Source organism: Nyctibius grandis, chromosome 2 (assembly GCF_013368605.1).
Source record: "Nyctibius grandis isolate bNycGra1 chromosome 2, bNycGra1.pri, whole genome shotgun sequence".
NCBI classification, from domain to species: Eukaryota; Metazoa; Chordata; class Aves; order Nyctibiiformes; family Nyctibiidae; genus Nyctibius; species Nyctibius grandis.
Window position 1 is genome coordinate 119,872,320 of NC_090659.1, and position 15,945 is coordinate 119,888,264.

The following is a 15,945-nucleotide window of genomic DNA, read 5'->3' on the forward strand; positions in this document are numbered from 1 at the left end:
TCTATGATTCTATGACTACAATATAGTTCCAAAAGACTGCCCTGTTTCACTGTGAAAAGATTTTTTTCATTAGACCAACATTATGTACTGCACATTTAAGTATTCCTTTCAGAAACTGCACTATTCTGCAAGTTTAAGTCCATAAAAGTTTCTGCTAGCCACTGCCATTTTCACCTGCAGAGGGAGTTTCACTCTGCCTGTATTACACTGTTATGGTGGGATGGCACCAGACCCCCCCTGTAATGCCTCCTGCTCTCCCTTCACTACCAAGGCAGCTTCACAACCAGCTCGCATTAGATGCTCACTTTCCAAACACAAAACAGGAGTGAGATAAAGCTTGGACTTCGTCATCTAAAGGTAACAGAGTAAATAAGCTGAAAGGCCACATCCTAAAGTGCTACATTTAAAGTAAAATCGATTTTCATGCAAAGCCATAAATAACACAAAAAAAGCAGCAGAATTACTCATTACAAACTATCTGGCGAGAGCAAGTGAGTTAGGAAATGAAAGAAAGGCAATAAATGAGTGATATTACCTAAAAAATAAAATGTCAATTTAATAATAATTTAAAAAAAACAGTAGCAGAACGCTGCCTCTAGGCAGGTATGACTTGCATGAAATAACTTTTCACATAATAAGTAACTCAAGGTCTCAGTGATCTTGGCAAAGTTAAAGGGGTAACTTTCAAGTAGAGATGAATATGAATAATTCTTTTTCCTTTACTCACATAGGTAGCTTTTGAACTCTTAAATAAATGTTGCTTAATTTTTCTTCATTTTTAATATGGAATAAACATTATTACCACTGTTGGGGAATTTTTTTCTGCAGTTGATTTTTAATTTGTTTCTATCACTTTCAGAATACTTTCTAGTATTGAGTAAATGCCTTATTTCTAGTATCTGTATTTTCTACTGACATGCTCTCCCTGAACAAATTCCCTGTGAGGTTTCAATGCAGAGAGTTTAAGTAACTTCAGACTTGTAATTCAATATATTGGAGAATGAAATTTCTTTTACTCCTTTGGGAACAAAATGGCTCAGTGTGTTGAGTGACTTATTAAATTTTAAAAAATATATCAAACAGTCTCCAATTTTCTTCTTCTGCTTGAGCATTTTTCAAAGCTTCGAATTATTTTAAAAATGCTATAGTACCACAGTGAGCTTTCATAACAGAATATTCAGTTATTTAAAATTTCTCACACAACAAGAGAACTCTCACAATCTTCCCTGGACCTGAGGACTCATTGAAAAAAATTGTGAATCCCTCATCTAAAGAAATACCCAGAAACCACTATATGAATTCCTACAACTGATGATTATAGAGACCTTCAAAAATAAATATACAAATAAATGAAAGCCTAATTGAATAAAAATATTCTTTGCCTTGGAAAACTTGAATCATCAAGTGTAAATCCAAACTATGTATTTTTTTCTGTCTATCTGAAATATAAAGCTAGCACACATGCGTGGGAGGGGACATCCTTTACTGAGATAATGCCCTCAGAGGAGTTTAAATGGCATTGCAGTGATAAATGCAAGGAAATACTCTATTCTGTTTCAACTGAGCTAGCATCTATGCAATGTTTTTCAGACACTTAGATTTAAAAGCAAGATTCTAAGACAGCAACATGAAAATATGAATTTCTTTGATAGGCACCCAGAGGGAGCTAAATGTATAGTATTATTTCAGCTCTTTTCCTAATCACGGTGTAGCTATAAACTGTAGCAGTTAAAATATTTTTCCTAGTCACTTGTAGCCCTTTCCCCTCCTTCGTCTTCCCTTTCATGGCTTTGCAGCTTTTTTGTTGTGACTATTGGGATGAGAAGAGCTGCCACTCCACAGCCGGGAAAACATGCACCCTCTGCACAGCTATAGCAATGATGAAATATGGGGCAAGTCTTCCTTATAAACAGAGGCTCAATGGAAAGCCACGTGCCTTTTTAGCATTTGCCCTGGATAACTCAAATTCTTCTGGCAGTGCATATTCAGAAGCAGTCCAGATCATCCCTATCTGGAGAGGACAACATTAAACAGGTTAGTCCTCCTTGTCCAAACACTGCTTTTGGGAAAACTGGGCAGCTCACCTGTTCTACCTCACCCCCCTCCCAACCCTTAGCAATTGTTAACAGCAATGACAATAAACAAAAATATTTTGGTCACATCTCAGAGAGGGATATAATATTAACAGCTGTTTCTTCACTTCTCTAGACAATAGTCTTCAGTAAGACAGTTATGCGGGTTTATTGAGTTTCTAGTCCCAGACACTGAATGTGGAGAATGACAGCTAACAACACCGGGCAGAAGCTTCTGTCCCTCAAGAGGTACAGCCCTTCCTCTCCCAGCTCTTCTGCCTTTCCACTCATACTCCAGACTGTCACGTTTTGTGCCTCTACCAAGAACGGGTAGAACAGGCACCCACAAGACATGCACAGCTCTACAACCAGGAATAGTTTCAACACAATGACTCTCTGACAGAATAAGAACAAAGAACGAAGTTTTCCAGTGATTAGTTATATTTTGGGTGCCAAATTAGGGCTGCTCTGAGGTGACAGAAAGTCACACGCTTTGGGTGAGTAATGTTGCAAAAAAATCAGGCTGTTCCAAGGAATCTTAATTTAGGTCATTGAACTAAAGCAACCAAATTCTGCAGTTGCTTTGGAAAATGTTGACCTGGTATTTCAGTGTCACATTAGCAGGACTGCACACCAGGCTCCTTCAGCTCCTTTCGTCAGCTCGCTCCTGCACAACCTAAGGTCAAAGCAAAATCTGGGAAGGCACAAAAGACAGAAGGAAAATGCAGACCTTGCTGAAGCCATTGCATCCAGAGGCCAGAGAGTCTGCCCTTTCCAATACTTACAAACTTCTCTGAAGGTAAACAGCAGCCACTGACACAACCACCTACCAGTGTCAACTCTAAGCTAAGACGTGATTGGAATCAGAAAGCATTAGAGAATTTCCTGTGTAGTGATTGCATGCACTCCATCTGTATTTTTAAGGATTTTTCTTAATTTCTTTTTTCATTGTACAGAACTTTGTGTTACACATACACAGAGAAATACACTGCAAAGACTCCGTATGGTTACCCAAGAGATCAATTTTTCAAATTGTCCGCACAACAATAAAAATATAGGATTCATGTTTTCTGCTTGCTGATAACTCGGCTCCATACATAGATACTCCTGCCTCTTCTTGTAGGCAGACTGTGCTGGCCCCTTCCAGGGAAAAATTGCTGTGGGTGAGCTTTATTGCAATAAATACCCATAGGTCACTATCCTACTAAAAACCTGATATAAACTAGTCAATAAGAAGGATTCTGCCTTTGAATTATAATTTATTTCAGTCTGAGGCTGCCAGAATAACTACCACTTACTCTCACTTAGGAGGCAGGCAGAACCTAACAAAGAAGAAATGTAATAAGGGCACCCAGTCAGAAAGCTCTCAACAGTGAAGAAAACACCTATAATTCTGCAGAAATAAACAGAGAGCAACACTGCATTTGGAGGAGCTCGGCAGGTACCTGAGGGACACTCACTTTAAAAGATTTACTTTCTCCTGTTGGAAGATGTCAGACCACTCCACTGGGGCTGTTGATGGTTGGATATTGATTTGTGCACTCTGGGTTCTCAAAAGGCATGTGTCTATGGTATAAGCTTTTAAACTTTGAAAATACCTTTTCCTAGTGGCCATTTCTTGACCTCTCCCCTCCACTCTGTTATTACTGAACCATGTAAAGGAGGACTTTCCTGGCACTGCATTGTCCTACAATCTCATTCCTGAGAGGTCAAAGCATACTGGTGCATGAACAACTGGTGTCTAACACCTTAAAAAAAGGCAGAAAGCAGATACACTACTGACTAATTGTGAAAACCTTATTTCCCAGACATCCAAGCAAACAGTGATCTTGGTGGATGAAAAGCTTGACATGAGCCGGCAATGTGCACTCACAGCCCAGAAGGCCAACTTTATCCCAGGCTGCATCAAAAGCAGCATGACCAGCACATTAAGGGAGGTGATTCTCCCCCTCTACTCTGCTCTCGTGAGACTCCACCTGGAGTACTGTGTCCAGATCTGGAGTCCTCAGCACAGGAAAGACATGGACCTGTTGGAGTGGGTCCAGAGGAGGGCCACAAAAATGATCAGAAGGCTGGAGCACCTCTCCTACAAGGAAAGGTTGAGAGAGTTGGGGTTGCTCAGCCTGGAAAGGAGAAGGCTCCAGGGAGATCTTGTTGCAGCTTTTCAATACTTAAAGGAGGCTTATAAGAAAGATGGGGACAGACTTTTTAGTAGAGCCTGTAGTGACAGGATGAGGGGTAATGGTTATAAACTGAAAGAGGGTAGATTTAGACTAGATATAAGGAAGAAATTCTTTACTGTGAGGGTGGTGAGACACTGCAACAGGTTGCCCAGAGAGGCGGTAGATGCTCCATCCCTGGAAACATTCCAGGTCAGGTTGGACGGGGCTCTGAGCAACCTGATCTAGTTGAAGATGTCCCTGCTTACTGCAGGTGGACTGGACTAGATAACCTTTAAAGGCCCCTCCCAACACAAACCATTTTGTGATTCTGTGATTTTGTGATTCTATGATCTCTGTCAAAACAGGATAGAAAGATAGATAGATAGATAGATAGATAGATAGATAGATAGAAAAAATAAGACATTTGAGTTAAATTAAAATCTTTGTATCATTGAATATAATCAAATTCCCACTGCTCTTCAGCATTCAGTGGAATGCATCTCTTTATATTTTTGCAAACTTCTGCATTTTCACAAACGAAATTAGTGATGAAAACAGCATAATTAATAGTACAGTAGCAATTATCTCTTAGGTTTACAAGGCACCAAAGTAAATAAAAGCCCAGGCCTGAAATAAATTCCTTACTCTACCAAAATGTACGAGGATTGCTTTTTCCATTGTTTCCTCAGGATTTTTAAATTTTACCCTTTAAGTTTACTTATGATTACAGTTTTAGCCCATGTAGTTGAGATTTAAATAGACTCTTGAATTTGGTGGAAATGTGGAAATCCAACCTTTTAGAGAACAATAATCTTGAAATAGAGAAATGAAATCTTTTCACAGAATCATAGAATGGTTTGGGTTGGAAGGGACCTTAAAGATCATCCAGTTCCAACCCCCCTGCCACAGGCAGGGACACCTTTTCTCTAGACCAGGTTGCTCAAAGCCTCATCCAACCTGGCCTTAAACACTGCCAGGGAGGGGGCAGCCACAACTTCTCTGGGCAACATGTGCCAGTGTCTCACCACCCTCACAGTCTATTTCTTCCTAATATCGAATCTAAATCTACCCTCTTTCAGTTTAAAACCATTCCCCCTTGTCCTGTCACTACTTGTCCTTGTAAAAAATCCCTCTCCCGCTTTCCTGTAGGCCCCCTTCAGGTACTGGAAGGCTGCTATGAGGTCTCCCCAGAGCTTTCTCTTCTCCAGGCTGAAGAGCCCCAACTCTCTCAGCTTGTCTTCATAGGAGAGGTGCTCCAGCTCTCTGATAATCTTCGTGGCCCTCCTCTGGACTCGTTCCAACAGCTCCATGTCCTTATGTTGGGGGCCCCAGAGCTTAACGCAGTACTCCAGGTGGGGTCTCACGAGAGCATAGTAAAGGCACTTGATGTCACTGAAATATCATGTCAATGGAAAGAAGAGAGAGAGTAGATGTTCAATCTCTCCACTGAACAGAGCGTGTGGTGGACACAGAATGAAATTTATCAGAGTTATCTCAGCACACTCCCAGATGACAAATTATTATCGAGAATTTACTCTTTTGGAATACCTTTAACCTGATTTTCTAAGGAAATAATTATTCTATGTGAGCATCCATGCCTGTCTCTCCCTCAACGGTAGCAAGCCCAATAGCCAATTGCAACCAAATCTGAAAAAAGTGAGGAGGAAACAAAAGACTAAGTTCCTAAAAACTTTGTAAAACGATGTCGTTTATTAAAAACAGGGACATTCTGCAGTGTAACCTGAATTGTTATCATAGGCCAGAGAATCCACAGGAGTATAAAGAAAAAGAAATAGAGACACTCCATGCGTGTCTCAACCTTGGGAAAATTCTCAGTCAGAGCTCAACCTGTTCAGATACCAAGGTCAGTCAATCTCATGATGTAAATGCACAGGGAACTGGATGCCTTTACTTCCAGTGTTGATAGAATTTATTTTTTCTAAAAAAACCATTCCACAAAAAGTAATATAATTTTACGTTTAGATGGATCCAGAATGAAAATATGTGCTGAAGTATCAAAAGATTCAGTGAAAACAGCTTTACTAATCATAACTGCCCTCTTTTTCTCTCACATCTAAAGAATAGGCAAGGGTAGATGAGCAAAAATGTACTGAGATCTGAACTCGGACATTGAACTCGGTGTGAATCCAGCATGAATCATTAAGTGACCCACTGTCTTTACTCTTCTTCAAGGTAACTGTTGATACTGGCTGATATTCCATCAACTTCTATTAAAATCCTCTCTTCAGCATATCTCTCCAAGCACAGCGCTGTACCAAGGAGTCAGTCAATTAAAACTTTCCTCCAGCTTAGAGAAGTTAGACTAGGCTTTGTCACAGAGGCTATTTGGTTATCATCTCTTACACTGACCACTGATTTACAAGTGCAAATCGGTCTCTTGATAGTGCTGGACACATTTTTCAAGTCCTGCAGTAATGGAAGACTAACATTACTGCACTAATATGAGCCATTTTATGTAGAGTTTCCTTTTTATGATGTCTTTAATATTCAAGCTAGAGGAAGGTAATGGCTTATTTTAAGGAATTTTGTCTAAGTGTGCATTTGGGCATTGCAGTTTATTACAAATCACCAAGTCTTAGTCTACACCTGGATCTGCATTTTGTGCCTGTTATTTAGCAGAGAAACTCACACATTCTCTGAAGTAGTTGAAGGAATTAAAACTGTCTTTTTTTTTTTAAGAGAAGAGATTTGTTTGATTTTTCTTAACTGTGTAATTGTGTTACTCAAGTAGGCTCTTATGAGAGCTCTAATGAGGTTCACTTATTTAACAGTGATCCTCGTGGGCTCAAGGATTGGTGATGGTACCTGATAAGTGGCTGGCACAACTGAAGAAGAGTGAAAGGATAAGACCATGCCACTAAGGAAGGGGCTGGCACAGGTGTACTTACAACTTCCTTAACTCCTAGAACAGAACTGATCACAGCTTTAAGGTGGATCTGCCTCAAATTCGTCGTCTTTGTGAGCTCTCACTGAAGCCTTTTAAGCTCAAAACCCCAGGTCTTATTAAACTGTAAACTAGGTCACAAGATTTTAAATAGAAACAACTGAACAACATTATATCAAAGAGCGGAAATAAAAAAGCTTTCTACACAAGCCCCCTGTATCCTCGCAGTCATTTCTTGGTATGCTAGCCAAGTCTCAGGCAGCTTGGTGATGCACCAAGCTGCATCCCACCAGTTCCTTAGCAGATTTCCTTTTGGCATTTTTAAGACCATGCTGATCTGCTCCCCAGCTCCACATGGGACACATTCTGCCAACATGTGCACAGTGGTCCTAAGTTACCCCAAGAGATGGAGCCATCCTTCATGCTAGGGAAAGGATCATACCTAAGCCAGTAACTCTCTTCAGGAATATGTCCCACAAATTCATGTCACCTATGGATGAAGGTGATCTTCTACAATTAAATTAATGGTGTTCTTGCCAAGTTTATAGAGATTGGGAGATGCTCTGAAGCAATCAATCCTTTACCACCTTCCCTTTCATTCTGCTATAAAAAAAAAGACAGGAAAGAGCACAAAAGCCCTAATACAACTTCAACCAATTTATCTTTTACATTGTAAAATTCTTTAAATTATATTGACTATTTCAAAATGTCGATAAATGTCATGAAGAAAATATCTGATGGTTTTAGGGATGCAGAATTCTGTAACTTGGATAACTGGATTAAAATGGAAAGTTTATTACTAACTGTTTGATATGGGCAAAATACATTTTTATCTCTCAACAGCAGCAACCTTAATACATTTTGCAGCTTTGCCATTAAATAGAGAGACATGATTTTCCACCTAATTTCTAGAAGCAGTTTTGTGGAAGAAAAAGGGTAATCAACATGGAGAATGTCTTTCTTCTGAAAATGCTTTTAGTCTAACATAAATGACAGCTATTTAAAGGCAATCACTTGTGTTTTATATCTCACACAATAACCAGCAGACACAGTACCCTGCCTTTGAGACAAAACACTGATACATATGACAGAACATTTCAAGCAGTAATAATCAGAAGACGCAGACTCAGCAGCATCCAGAAAACAACTGAAATATCCTCCATTAAAATATGTAGCTTTTTTGCTGTTGTTGTTCAATCTTTAACTGATATTATATGGTATTATATTATGAATAACTAATTATCTGCATCAGACAGGTACAGGAGATGCAAATCACATTCTTTCTGCAGTATGTACTCTGATAACTTACACATATATTAAAAATAAAGTGGTTTTCAAAATATGACCCAGGAGGCACGTGTTCTGTTCAGTGACCTTTGGAAACTCTAGTCCAATGAATATCTAGTGATGCGCAAAGAAGTTGAGAGACAGTAGATAAAAAGTGCCTATAATCTTATACGTTATCTGTTATGAGGATGGCTATGGTAAAAAGATATATTGCTCTTTCATAATTTCCCTGAGAGAGCAAATCAATGAGAACACACATAAACTTGTATCCCTTTAAGTTGAATGGTTATGGAATTCATTATCCTGGACAATTAAAAATATAACATGCAGAAAAAGTGCAATGAATTGTATAATCTAAGTGTCTAATCTAATGCTAGTTTGCTACCTTGCAGGCATTTGTTCATATGGCATCAGTCACATCTTGGTAAATCTGGCTTTGCATTCAAACATTTTGTGTAGAAGGAAGCCTAACTGTGTTTGCTTCAAGACGACAAAACTTCATATAACAAGAATGTTGGTAGAATATTGAAGGAATTCAGCAATGACAATCTTGCACCCATTAGAAACCTTTGTAAGCACTATGAGACATGAAGAAGCTTAGGCTTTCTTTCTCACACAATATGCGGCCCATCTGGTCTTCATCTTGTGGCAAAGAAAGTCCGCAGTCTAAAGAAAATGGTTACGTAACCAAAAGGCAAGGAAAAACCACCAAATCCAGGAAGATATGACGCAGCACAAATTTTAAACCTCTCTCTCTTTTTTTTGGTGTTACTTTTAAACCACACTACCAACAAAACCTTCACTGCCAGCCCTGATTATAGCTCACGTAATTCAAACTTGCATAAACATATCCTTTACACATAGATACGGTCTATAGCTCTTAGATAGTCACTTGAACATTAAAAACTTTTGCAATTTTTGTTTTGTAGTATAAAACTACATGTCTTCTATCGTGTGCACATGCAAGGAAATCAAGGAAGTTAAAAGAGAAAAGATGCCACAATTCCAGTTCACAAGCCAAAAGGGAGGTACCAAGTCACACGGGCTCTTCCCAATAATCACACGCCTCATCAAGCACTGACATAGTTACAGGGAAGAAAAGCACTCTGGATACTGGTCTGCAAGTAGCTGCACCCGAAGCTTCTTAAAAACATGAAAGGCTTATCCTGTTGTATCACTCATATTTTCATAGTTTAGAATAATGAGTTGACATCTTTATTCAAAATATAAAGAATTTCAGTCTTAATGACTTTTAATTTAATAAGCAATTGCATTATTTTTCTTACAGATTATATTTATTCCTATAAGAGAAGAATAAATTATTCTTACCCTCTCCAAAGTAATTTCTTCAAATTCATATTCGATTTCTGTTCCATTGACCTAAAGAAAATAAAATCAGAAAATTCCTTAAATGCACATGGAAGGTAATTTGGTAGGGATACTGCACAGATATTCCAGTATGATCAGTTTACTGAAGCACATTTTTCAACACAGAGGTGAGGCTATCTAAATTATAGCTTACTTAGTTCCCCTTTGTCTGGAATGGCATGTAATCAAGCCTATAAACTTGAAACCAGTAAAAGTTCAGTATGCAAAACACTGAAATAATGGATAACTAAGTCACTTACATAATATGACTGATATTTGATATAGTTCGTGGACTTTGTGCAAATGTTTAAATAGTTTCCAAGGCAATAGTTTTATGTCAAAAATAGAAGACTTGTTTCTAAAAATTATTCTCACAAGGGGAAGAAAAATTAATTATTCATTACCTTAGAAGCTCCAATTTACTTTGCAATACAAAACCGGACAGGAAATTCATAGTACTTATGTAAAAGTCACTCACTGGTACATACACTGAAATACATCTTGTTTACTGTATTAACCTAGGGCAAGAACATGACAGAGGACCTTTGCAATAGACAGCTGAATGCCAAAAAGGCACAGAATGTTAATGCAATTCTTACACTGAGTTTCAGTGTCAAAATAAATTAAGCTACAAAATGTAGAGCACCAAAATGGATTGCACTGGACAAGAAATCTATCAGCTGAAGACATGACACTGATTTAAGCAGTATTCTGAAGCCTCGTTCCAGTCTGACATGGATTTTTTCTGTCCCTCTAGGCAAGTCACTTAACATCCCTTTCTCACTTTCCTCATTTCTTAAATGGGTAGAGTACCACATCTGAGAAAGGTACAAGAGCTGACTATATTGTAAGTAAACCGCATAGTAATTAAAATACTTCTATTATTAAAATCAGAAGAATTTCAAAGTGTGCCTCAGCTACAGCTAGTTAGCAATTTCTTGATTTGGCCAGAAAATATTGATCAATAAAAAAAAAAAGATATTGCCCATGAATCATGATGGTTTAGTTTTTGTGACGATAGGATATTTCCTGGAAAATAGTTTTGCTTTAGTATTTTACTTAATTCATACTTAATGAAAAAAGAAATGTATTTTGTAAGAGCAAAAGTGAAGTGAAGCATTAGGATTGACTTAATCTTGGAGGAACAAATTTGTTATTTCTCAGAACAAGGACATTTATTACCTCTCCCCACTCTCAGCTGCTAATTTTCTATATTAGCTTTCTAACAGCAGTCAGAAAATACTGTACACAAATCATTCTTTATCTAGTCAAGCACCTTTCAAATGTAATTAGGTACTTCTCTTGTGAATATAATAACTAGGTACATGTATCTACCAAAAAAAAGCTTCCTATAAAAGCCACCAACTATTTAATTTGTCTGCAAGTCAAGATCTGGTAAACCATGAAATCAGTAATAGAAATACAATGCCCAGAATCTGTGTTCAAAAGTAAATAGGGAGAGGAAGAAAAGTCCAAACAAATAACCCATTCTTAACAATTAAACGAAAACACAGCATCAATGAATAAAATATTTAATACATACATAATATCTGTATTTTTTACATTATTACAATCTGGTAATCACATTACACTACACTAAAAAGAAGTATGAACAAAAATTTTACTATAGGATATTTTTCTGTTCTATGTTGTCACTTTAATTCTTTCTGCATAGACTCTTTTATTAATATAGGCAACTTACTAGGTATGAACGGCTTTATAGCTATTCCTTTTTTTTTGTCCTTTCTTGTCTAACGATAATGAAATCAAAGCTATCTATATGTCTCTGTTTTCATGAACTTCTCTTTTATCTTAGGTTGGTGGATAGCTCTGATCTATGTCTTCAATTCCTCAGTCTTGCTCTATAAAGCTGTCTTTGCTTCACTGCTTATAATCACTTTTCCTTTGCATTAAAAACTCATTAGTGCAGGAAAATGGGAAAAAGAGGGACATGAGAAGTGAGCAACCTCTGTATAAAGATGAAAGGAGAAAACACAAGCTGAATTCTCAATTTGTATTTGCACACAAACAATATCTTGATTATGATCATCTGAGGGGTTCCTTTTATCATCCACAGTCACGATTCCAAAAAGGTCTTCAGTTCAACTTGCCATTAATCGCAGCAGAGATCCATTATCAGGTTCCAGAGCAGCAGGAATGATACGGATTAAAAAGCTTATCTTGATCCAACTCCTTTCGTTATTTAAGCATATATCTACACATGCAGTTCACTGCCCTGTTTTTCTTGCTGGTTGCTCAGAAGACCAATGCAGTTATTTTGTAAAACATCTAATAAGATATTGCACCTACCTGAGGCAGGTGGAGTAATGGTGCATGCAGTACCATTCATTGCTAGCACCATTTTATTTCATATTTAGACTCTCTGGCTGCACCTACACTGCTAAATTAGAGTTGATTTTCAGCCAAGTCTCAGTGCTTAAGGCTGTTTCTGTCTGGAGCCTGCTGGAAACAAATAGCCAAGGGGTGAGCCAACAGTTAAGCAGGAGGAGAATCATGTCTCCAGCGCTGGAACTGGCTTATCAGTCCTCTCATTTAGCAGCATATGGACATACCCTCTGGTTTTGTCCATTTTAACTTATCAGTCTCTGGCCTGACAAAGCACCTAAACAAGCTGCCTGAACCTGCAACTTCCATTTCTTGCAAGTAGTGGGAACCTGTTCCTATGTCTTTCTTTACATGAGTTTTCTGAATTCTGATTTAATATCAGATTGCAGTGAGAACACAGAGCAAAATTTACTATGGCCTGTATGATTTCAAATAGCTATGTAAAGTCCAAATCTTTTCACATGGTTTTCTCTTCTCCCTCACAGCCAAAGAAATCATCAGCATTTCCAAGCTGATTTGGGAATATTCTTTCACATCATCCAGGTGTGCAAGGTTGACAACAGATACCTTTAATCTCAAATAAATTTTTATATTTGTAATGCTGAAATGTGAGGTAGTCATCTAGCTCTCTTTATACTCAGTGAAAAGAAACAGGCACTTCTAGGTCTTAATTCATGTCATCCTGCACTAGAAATCTCAGATAGGTTAGATGAATTGTGCCCCTGAGGTTTCCTTTCACTGAGTACAAACAGAGCCTAAAAAAGATGTGTAAAGTTTGGTGAGCACTTGCCTTAAATCTCTTTCCTCTGCATTACTTCTAACTCTAGACTGGTAACAAATATTCTACTTAAGGGATGTTGTATATCTTTCATAATTATACACCAGTGAACAGCCAGATCTCTGGTTTAGCAGCTTTTCTGATTGCTTTTTTGGGCTTGTCTGCACCTGTAACTGGCAGCACACAAGTGGCATGATATCCAGCACTTGCTCCCACAAGTCCAACCAGTTAGGATGTCCACAAGGAACAATTCAGTCTCTTCCTGTTCTCCAAAAACTCAAAGCTAAGATACATTGCTGTTGGCTTCCTTCTCTGATTCATGACATTGATGTCTCCTCTTTGGAGACAGAATGCTCAACAACACCTGTGACAGGTGTTGCCCAACAGACGCAGAGGACTTTGACAGAAGCGGGTAAGAAGTGCATAAGATGAGGTCCATGGGAACACGCAATCCACCGCATCCCTTCTTCAAGGCACAGTCTGGAATCAAAACGTGTCTCATTCAGGAACATGCTTTATTTCCAGCAGAACAAAAGAGTTACTGTTGACCAGGACAAAATACATAAGTGCTACATGAGGAACAGGCCTGCATGAAACATTTAGAGAACTTTGAGGGCCTTTGTTGCCCTGTTGTTCAGGAACAGCATCACCAACATAAACTTCTGATGCAAGAAGGCTTCTCAGTCTCCTGGCTAACATATGTTCATGATCCAGAGTGTCATGAATTTACAGCCCCTGTAGAATAAGTTACCATAATTTAATTAAGTTGCAAAGTTTAAAGCAACTACTTGCAAGGCAAGGTAACAGTTGCCTTTCATTTATGCTGCATCTGTTATACTGGAGGGCTCTCAATTTTTGACAAGAAACTGTCTTTAAGAAAGAGGCATAACGTATGGTAACTCTAGATTCCAGCTTTCAAGAGAGATTTCCTGGTGAAGTTCTAATCACTACTAGAGATCATAACAGACCACTTATATTCTAAGAAAGCACTAGTCATCTTCAGATGACACTTTCTTTCAGGAGAATGAGACATAAGGAACAGGTAAAAAGAGTTTTTTATATAGTATTTTGTGAAAAACCTGAAATAAAGCCCAGCACACAGAACACCAAAATAAGGACCTGATCAAACTCAGATTTGTTTATTCCTTTATGCTAAGAATTTTACTCTGACTTTCCAGGAAGTTACTCTCATTTAGTGCAGTTTAAGGATGACATAAGCAGCTGAAGTAGTCTTTAATGAAAATCAGTTCTATAGATTATGATAGATTCCCAAAATCATGAGAAAAACATTCTGTTGGGTTTTTAATTTTCACATACTCTATCACTTTATAGATATGGTTTTTTGTCATGATAATAATTTGATACTCTTTTTATACTTTTGCAATTATTTGATTTGATAGACCTGTTTACACTCAAACAAATAAGCATTGCCTAATTCTTTCTTGCTATACTTTTACTCATATACAACTGCATCTACCAACTCAATAAGATAAATAAGTCATCATATGAATTTTAAGAGCTGTATTACAATAGGGGCAAAACCAGCATCAAACACTTAAAATTTACACAATTCTAATATTTCAAAACCGTTGCACCTATTCTTTCTAATAAAAAAGATGTCATTAGAGCTGTTTTTTATGCCTAGTCTTATTTTCAAGAAGAGATTGTTTTGCCTAAAAATTACAGCATCTGTAGACCTTTATTACAAACAAAACCTGTTTTAATTATATTTAATTGGATATGGTTTTTCAGCTGTCTTCAAGAAAGAAGACTGCTGTTTCTACTTGTATTATCATATGCATAGGAAGATAACTACCCTGATACTGATTTTCACTGAACATGCAAATTTTATTCTTTTGGCTGTATGGTTTCACCAGTTGCCTAACCACCCAAACCTCAACAGAATACAGGATTGCCAAATTCTTGTTGTGCAAGTAACCCTAGGATATATTTGTCCTTTAAAATCTTCCAATTTGCTGCATAATTAAGACAGTCCATTTTATATTTCAGAAACATCAAGGCCATGTGGGTAATTTAACAAGTAAAAGATTTAAATAGCCCTTCATGATTTCTGTTTTACCAGCAAGACCAAAGAGTGATCCTTATTTAGCCCTTTGCCATCTCCAGATGTAGGTTATTTCTTCATTAATTGTCAAAGGAAAGCTGCTGATGTCCTTTTGATATCATTTTCCAAGAGCATTAAAAGTTTCCTTTATCACTGCATATAAACATATTGAACAGTCTCCTGTGTTCTCTGATTTCAAATATGATGATTTTGTGTTTTTAAACTGACCTAAAGAGGCTGCCAGAAAGTTTTTCATGCTACTCTTCTTTATCTGAGTAAGTGCATTTTATTGGCTTTTTATAGAAGATACCCCACATCTATTTTTAATAACTAAGCCCACTTCCGTCTTTTCACCCGTATTTCCTTTAGGAAACAAGGACAATATGTTAAGTTCTTTGAATAAAAATTTACCATAACCTAAAACTTCTTGTCATAATACGAATGTTCTGGTGTGAAGAATGAAGAGTGAAAGACCATATTGTTTGGAAATAAATTGATACTTTATCAGGAATAGAGTATATGTGCAAGTGATTTCTGGGTCCTTCCACAGATGCCTATAGAGCACTCGACCACCAGTCATTGTACATCCTTTACATCCTCAACACACAATCAGCAGAGCTCCAAGAAGCAAAATCCAGCTCTTGGTCAACACCTGAAAAGATCTGCAGCACAGTCATGGTCAACATATACCCTGCTCGAAGGGTGCTTTTTTTGCTCATTCTTTTCTTCTTAGATGTCTCCTTCATCCTTCTCCAGGTCTTAATTTTTGGTCAGCCTTCTTCTTCACTGTTTGTGTACCATACTCATCCTTTCCTCTCTTTCTTTCTCCCTCACTATTACCCTGGGTTTTCTTGTTTTCATTCTGTTGGAGAAAATACCCATTTAGGAAGTAACATATCACTCTTCTCTGGTTGATTCCCAAATCCCTAATTTTATCTTACCCTACCTCATTTCTCAAATCT

General features: G+C 37.7%; 1 protein-coding gene across 7 annotated transcripts in view; it reads right to left on the reverse strand.

Moving 5' to 3' along the window:
• Positions 1-15,945, reverse strand: part of DLG2 (discs large MAGUK scaffold protein 2) — a 1,096,363-nt gene that overhangs the window by 413,698 nt on the left and 666,720 nt on the right. For all 7 annotated transcript variants that reach the window (XM_068425103.1, XM_068425108.1, XM_068425110.1 and 4 more), the window contains one exon: positions 9,756-9,806. In XM_068425103.1, coding sequence (XP_068281204.1) covers positions 9,756-9,806 — 51 coding nt within the window. The remainder of the gene's footprint in view (positions 1-9,755; positions 9,807-15,945) is intronic.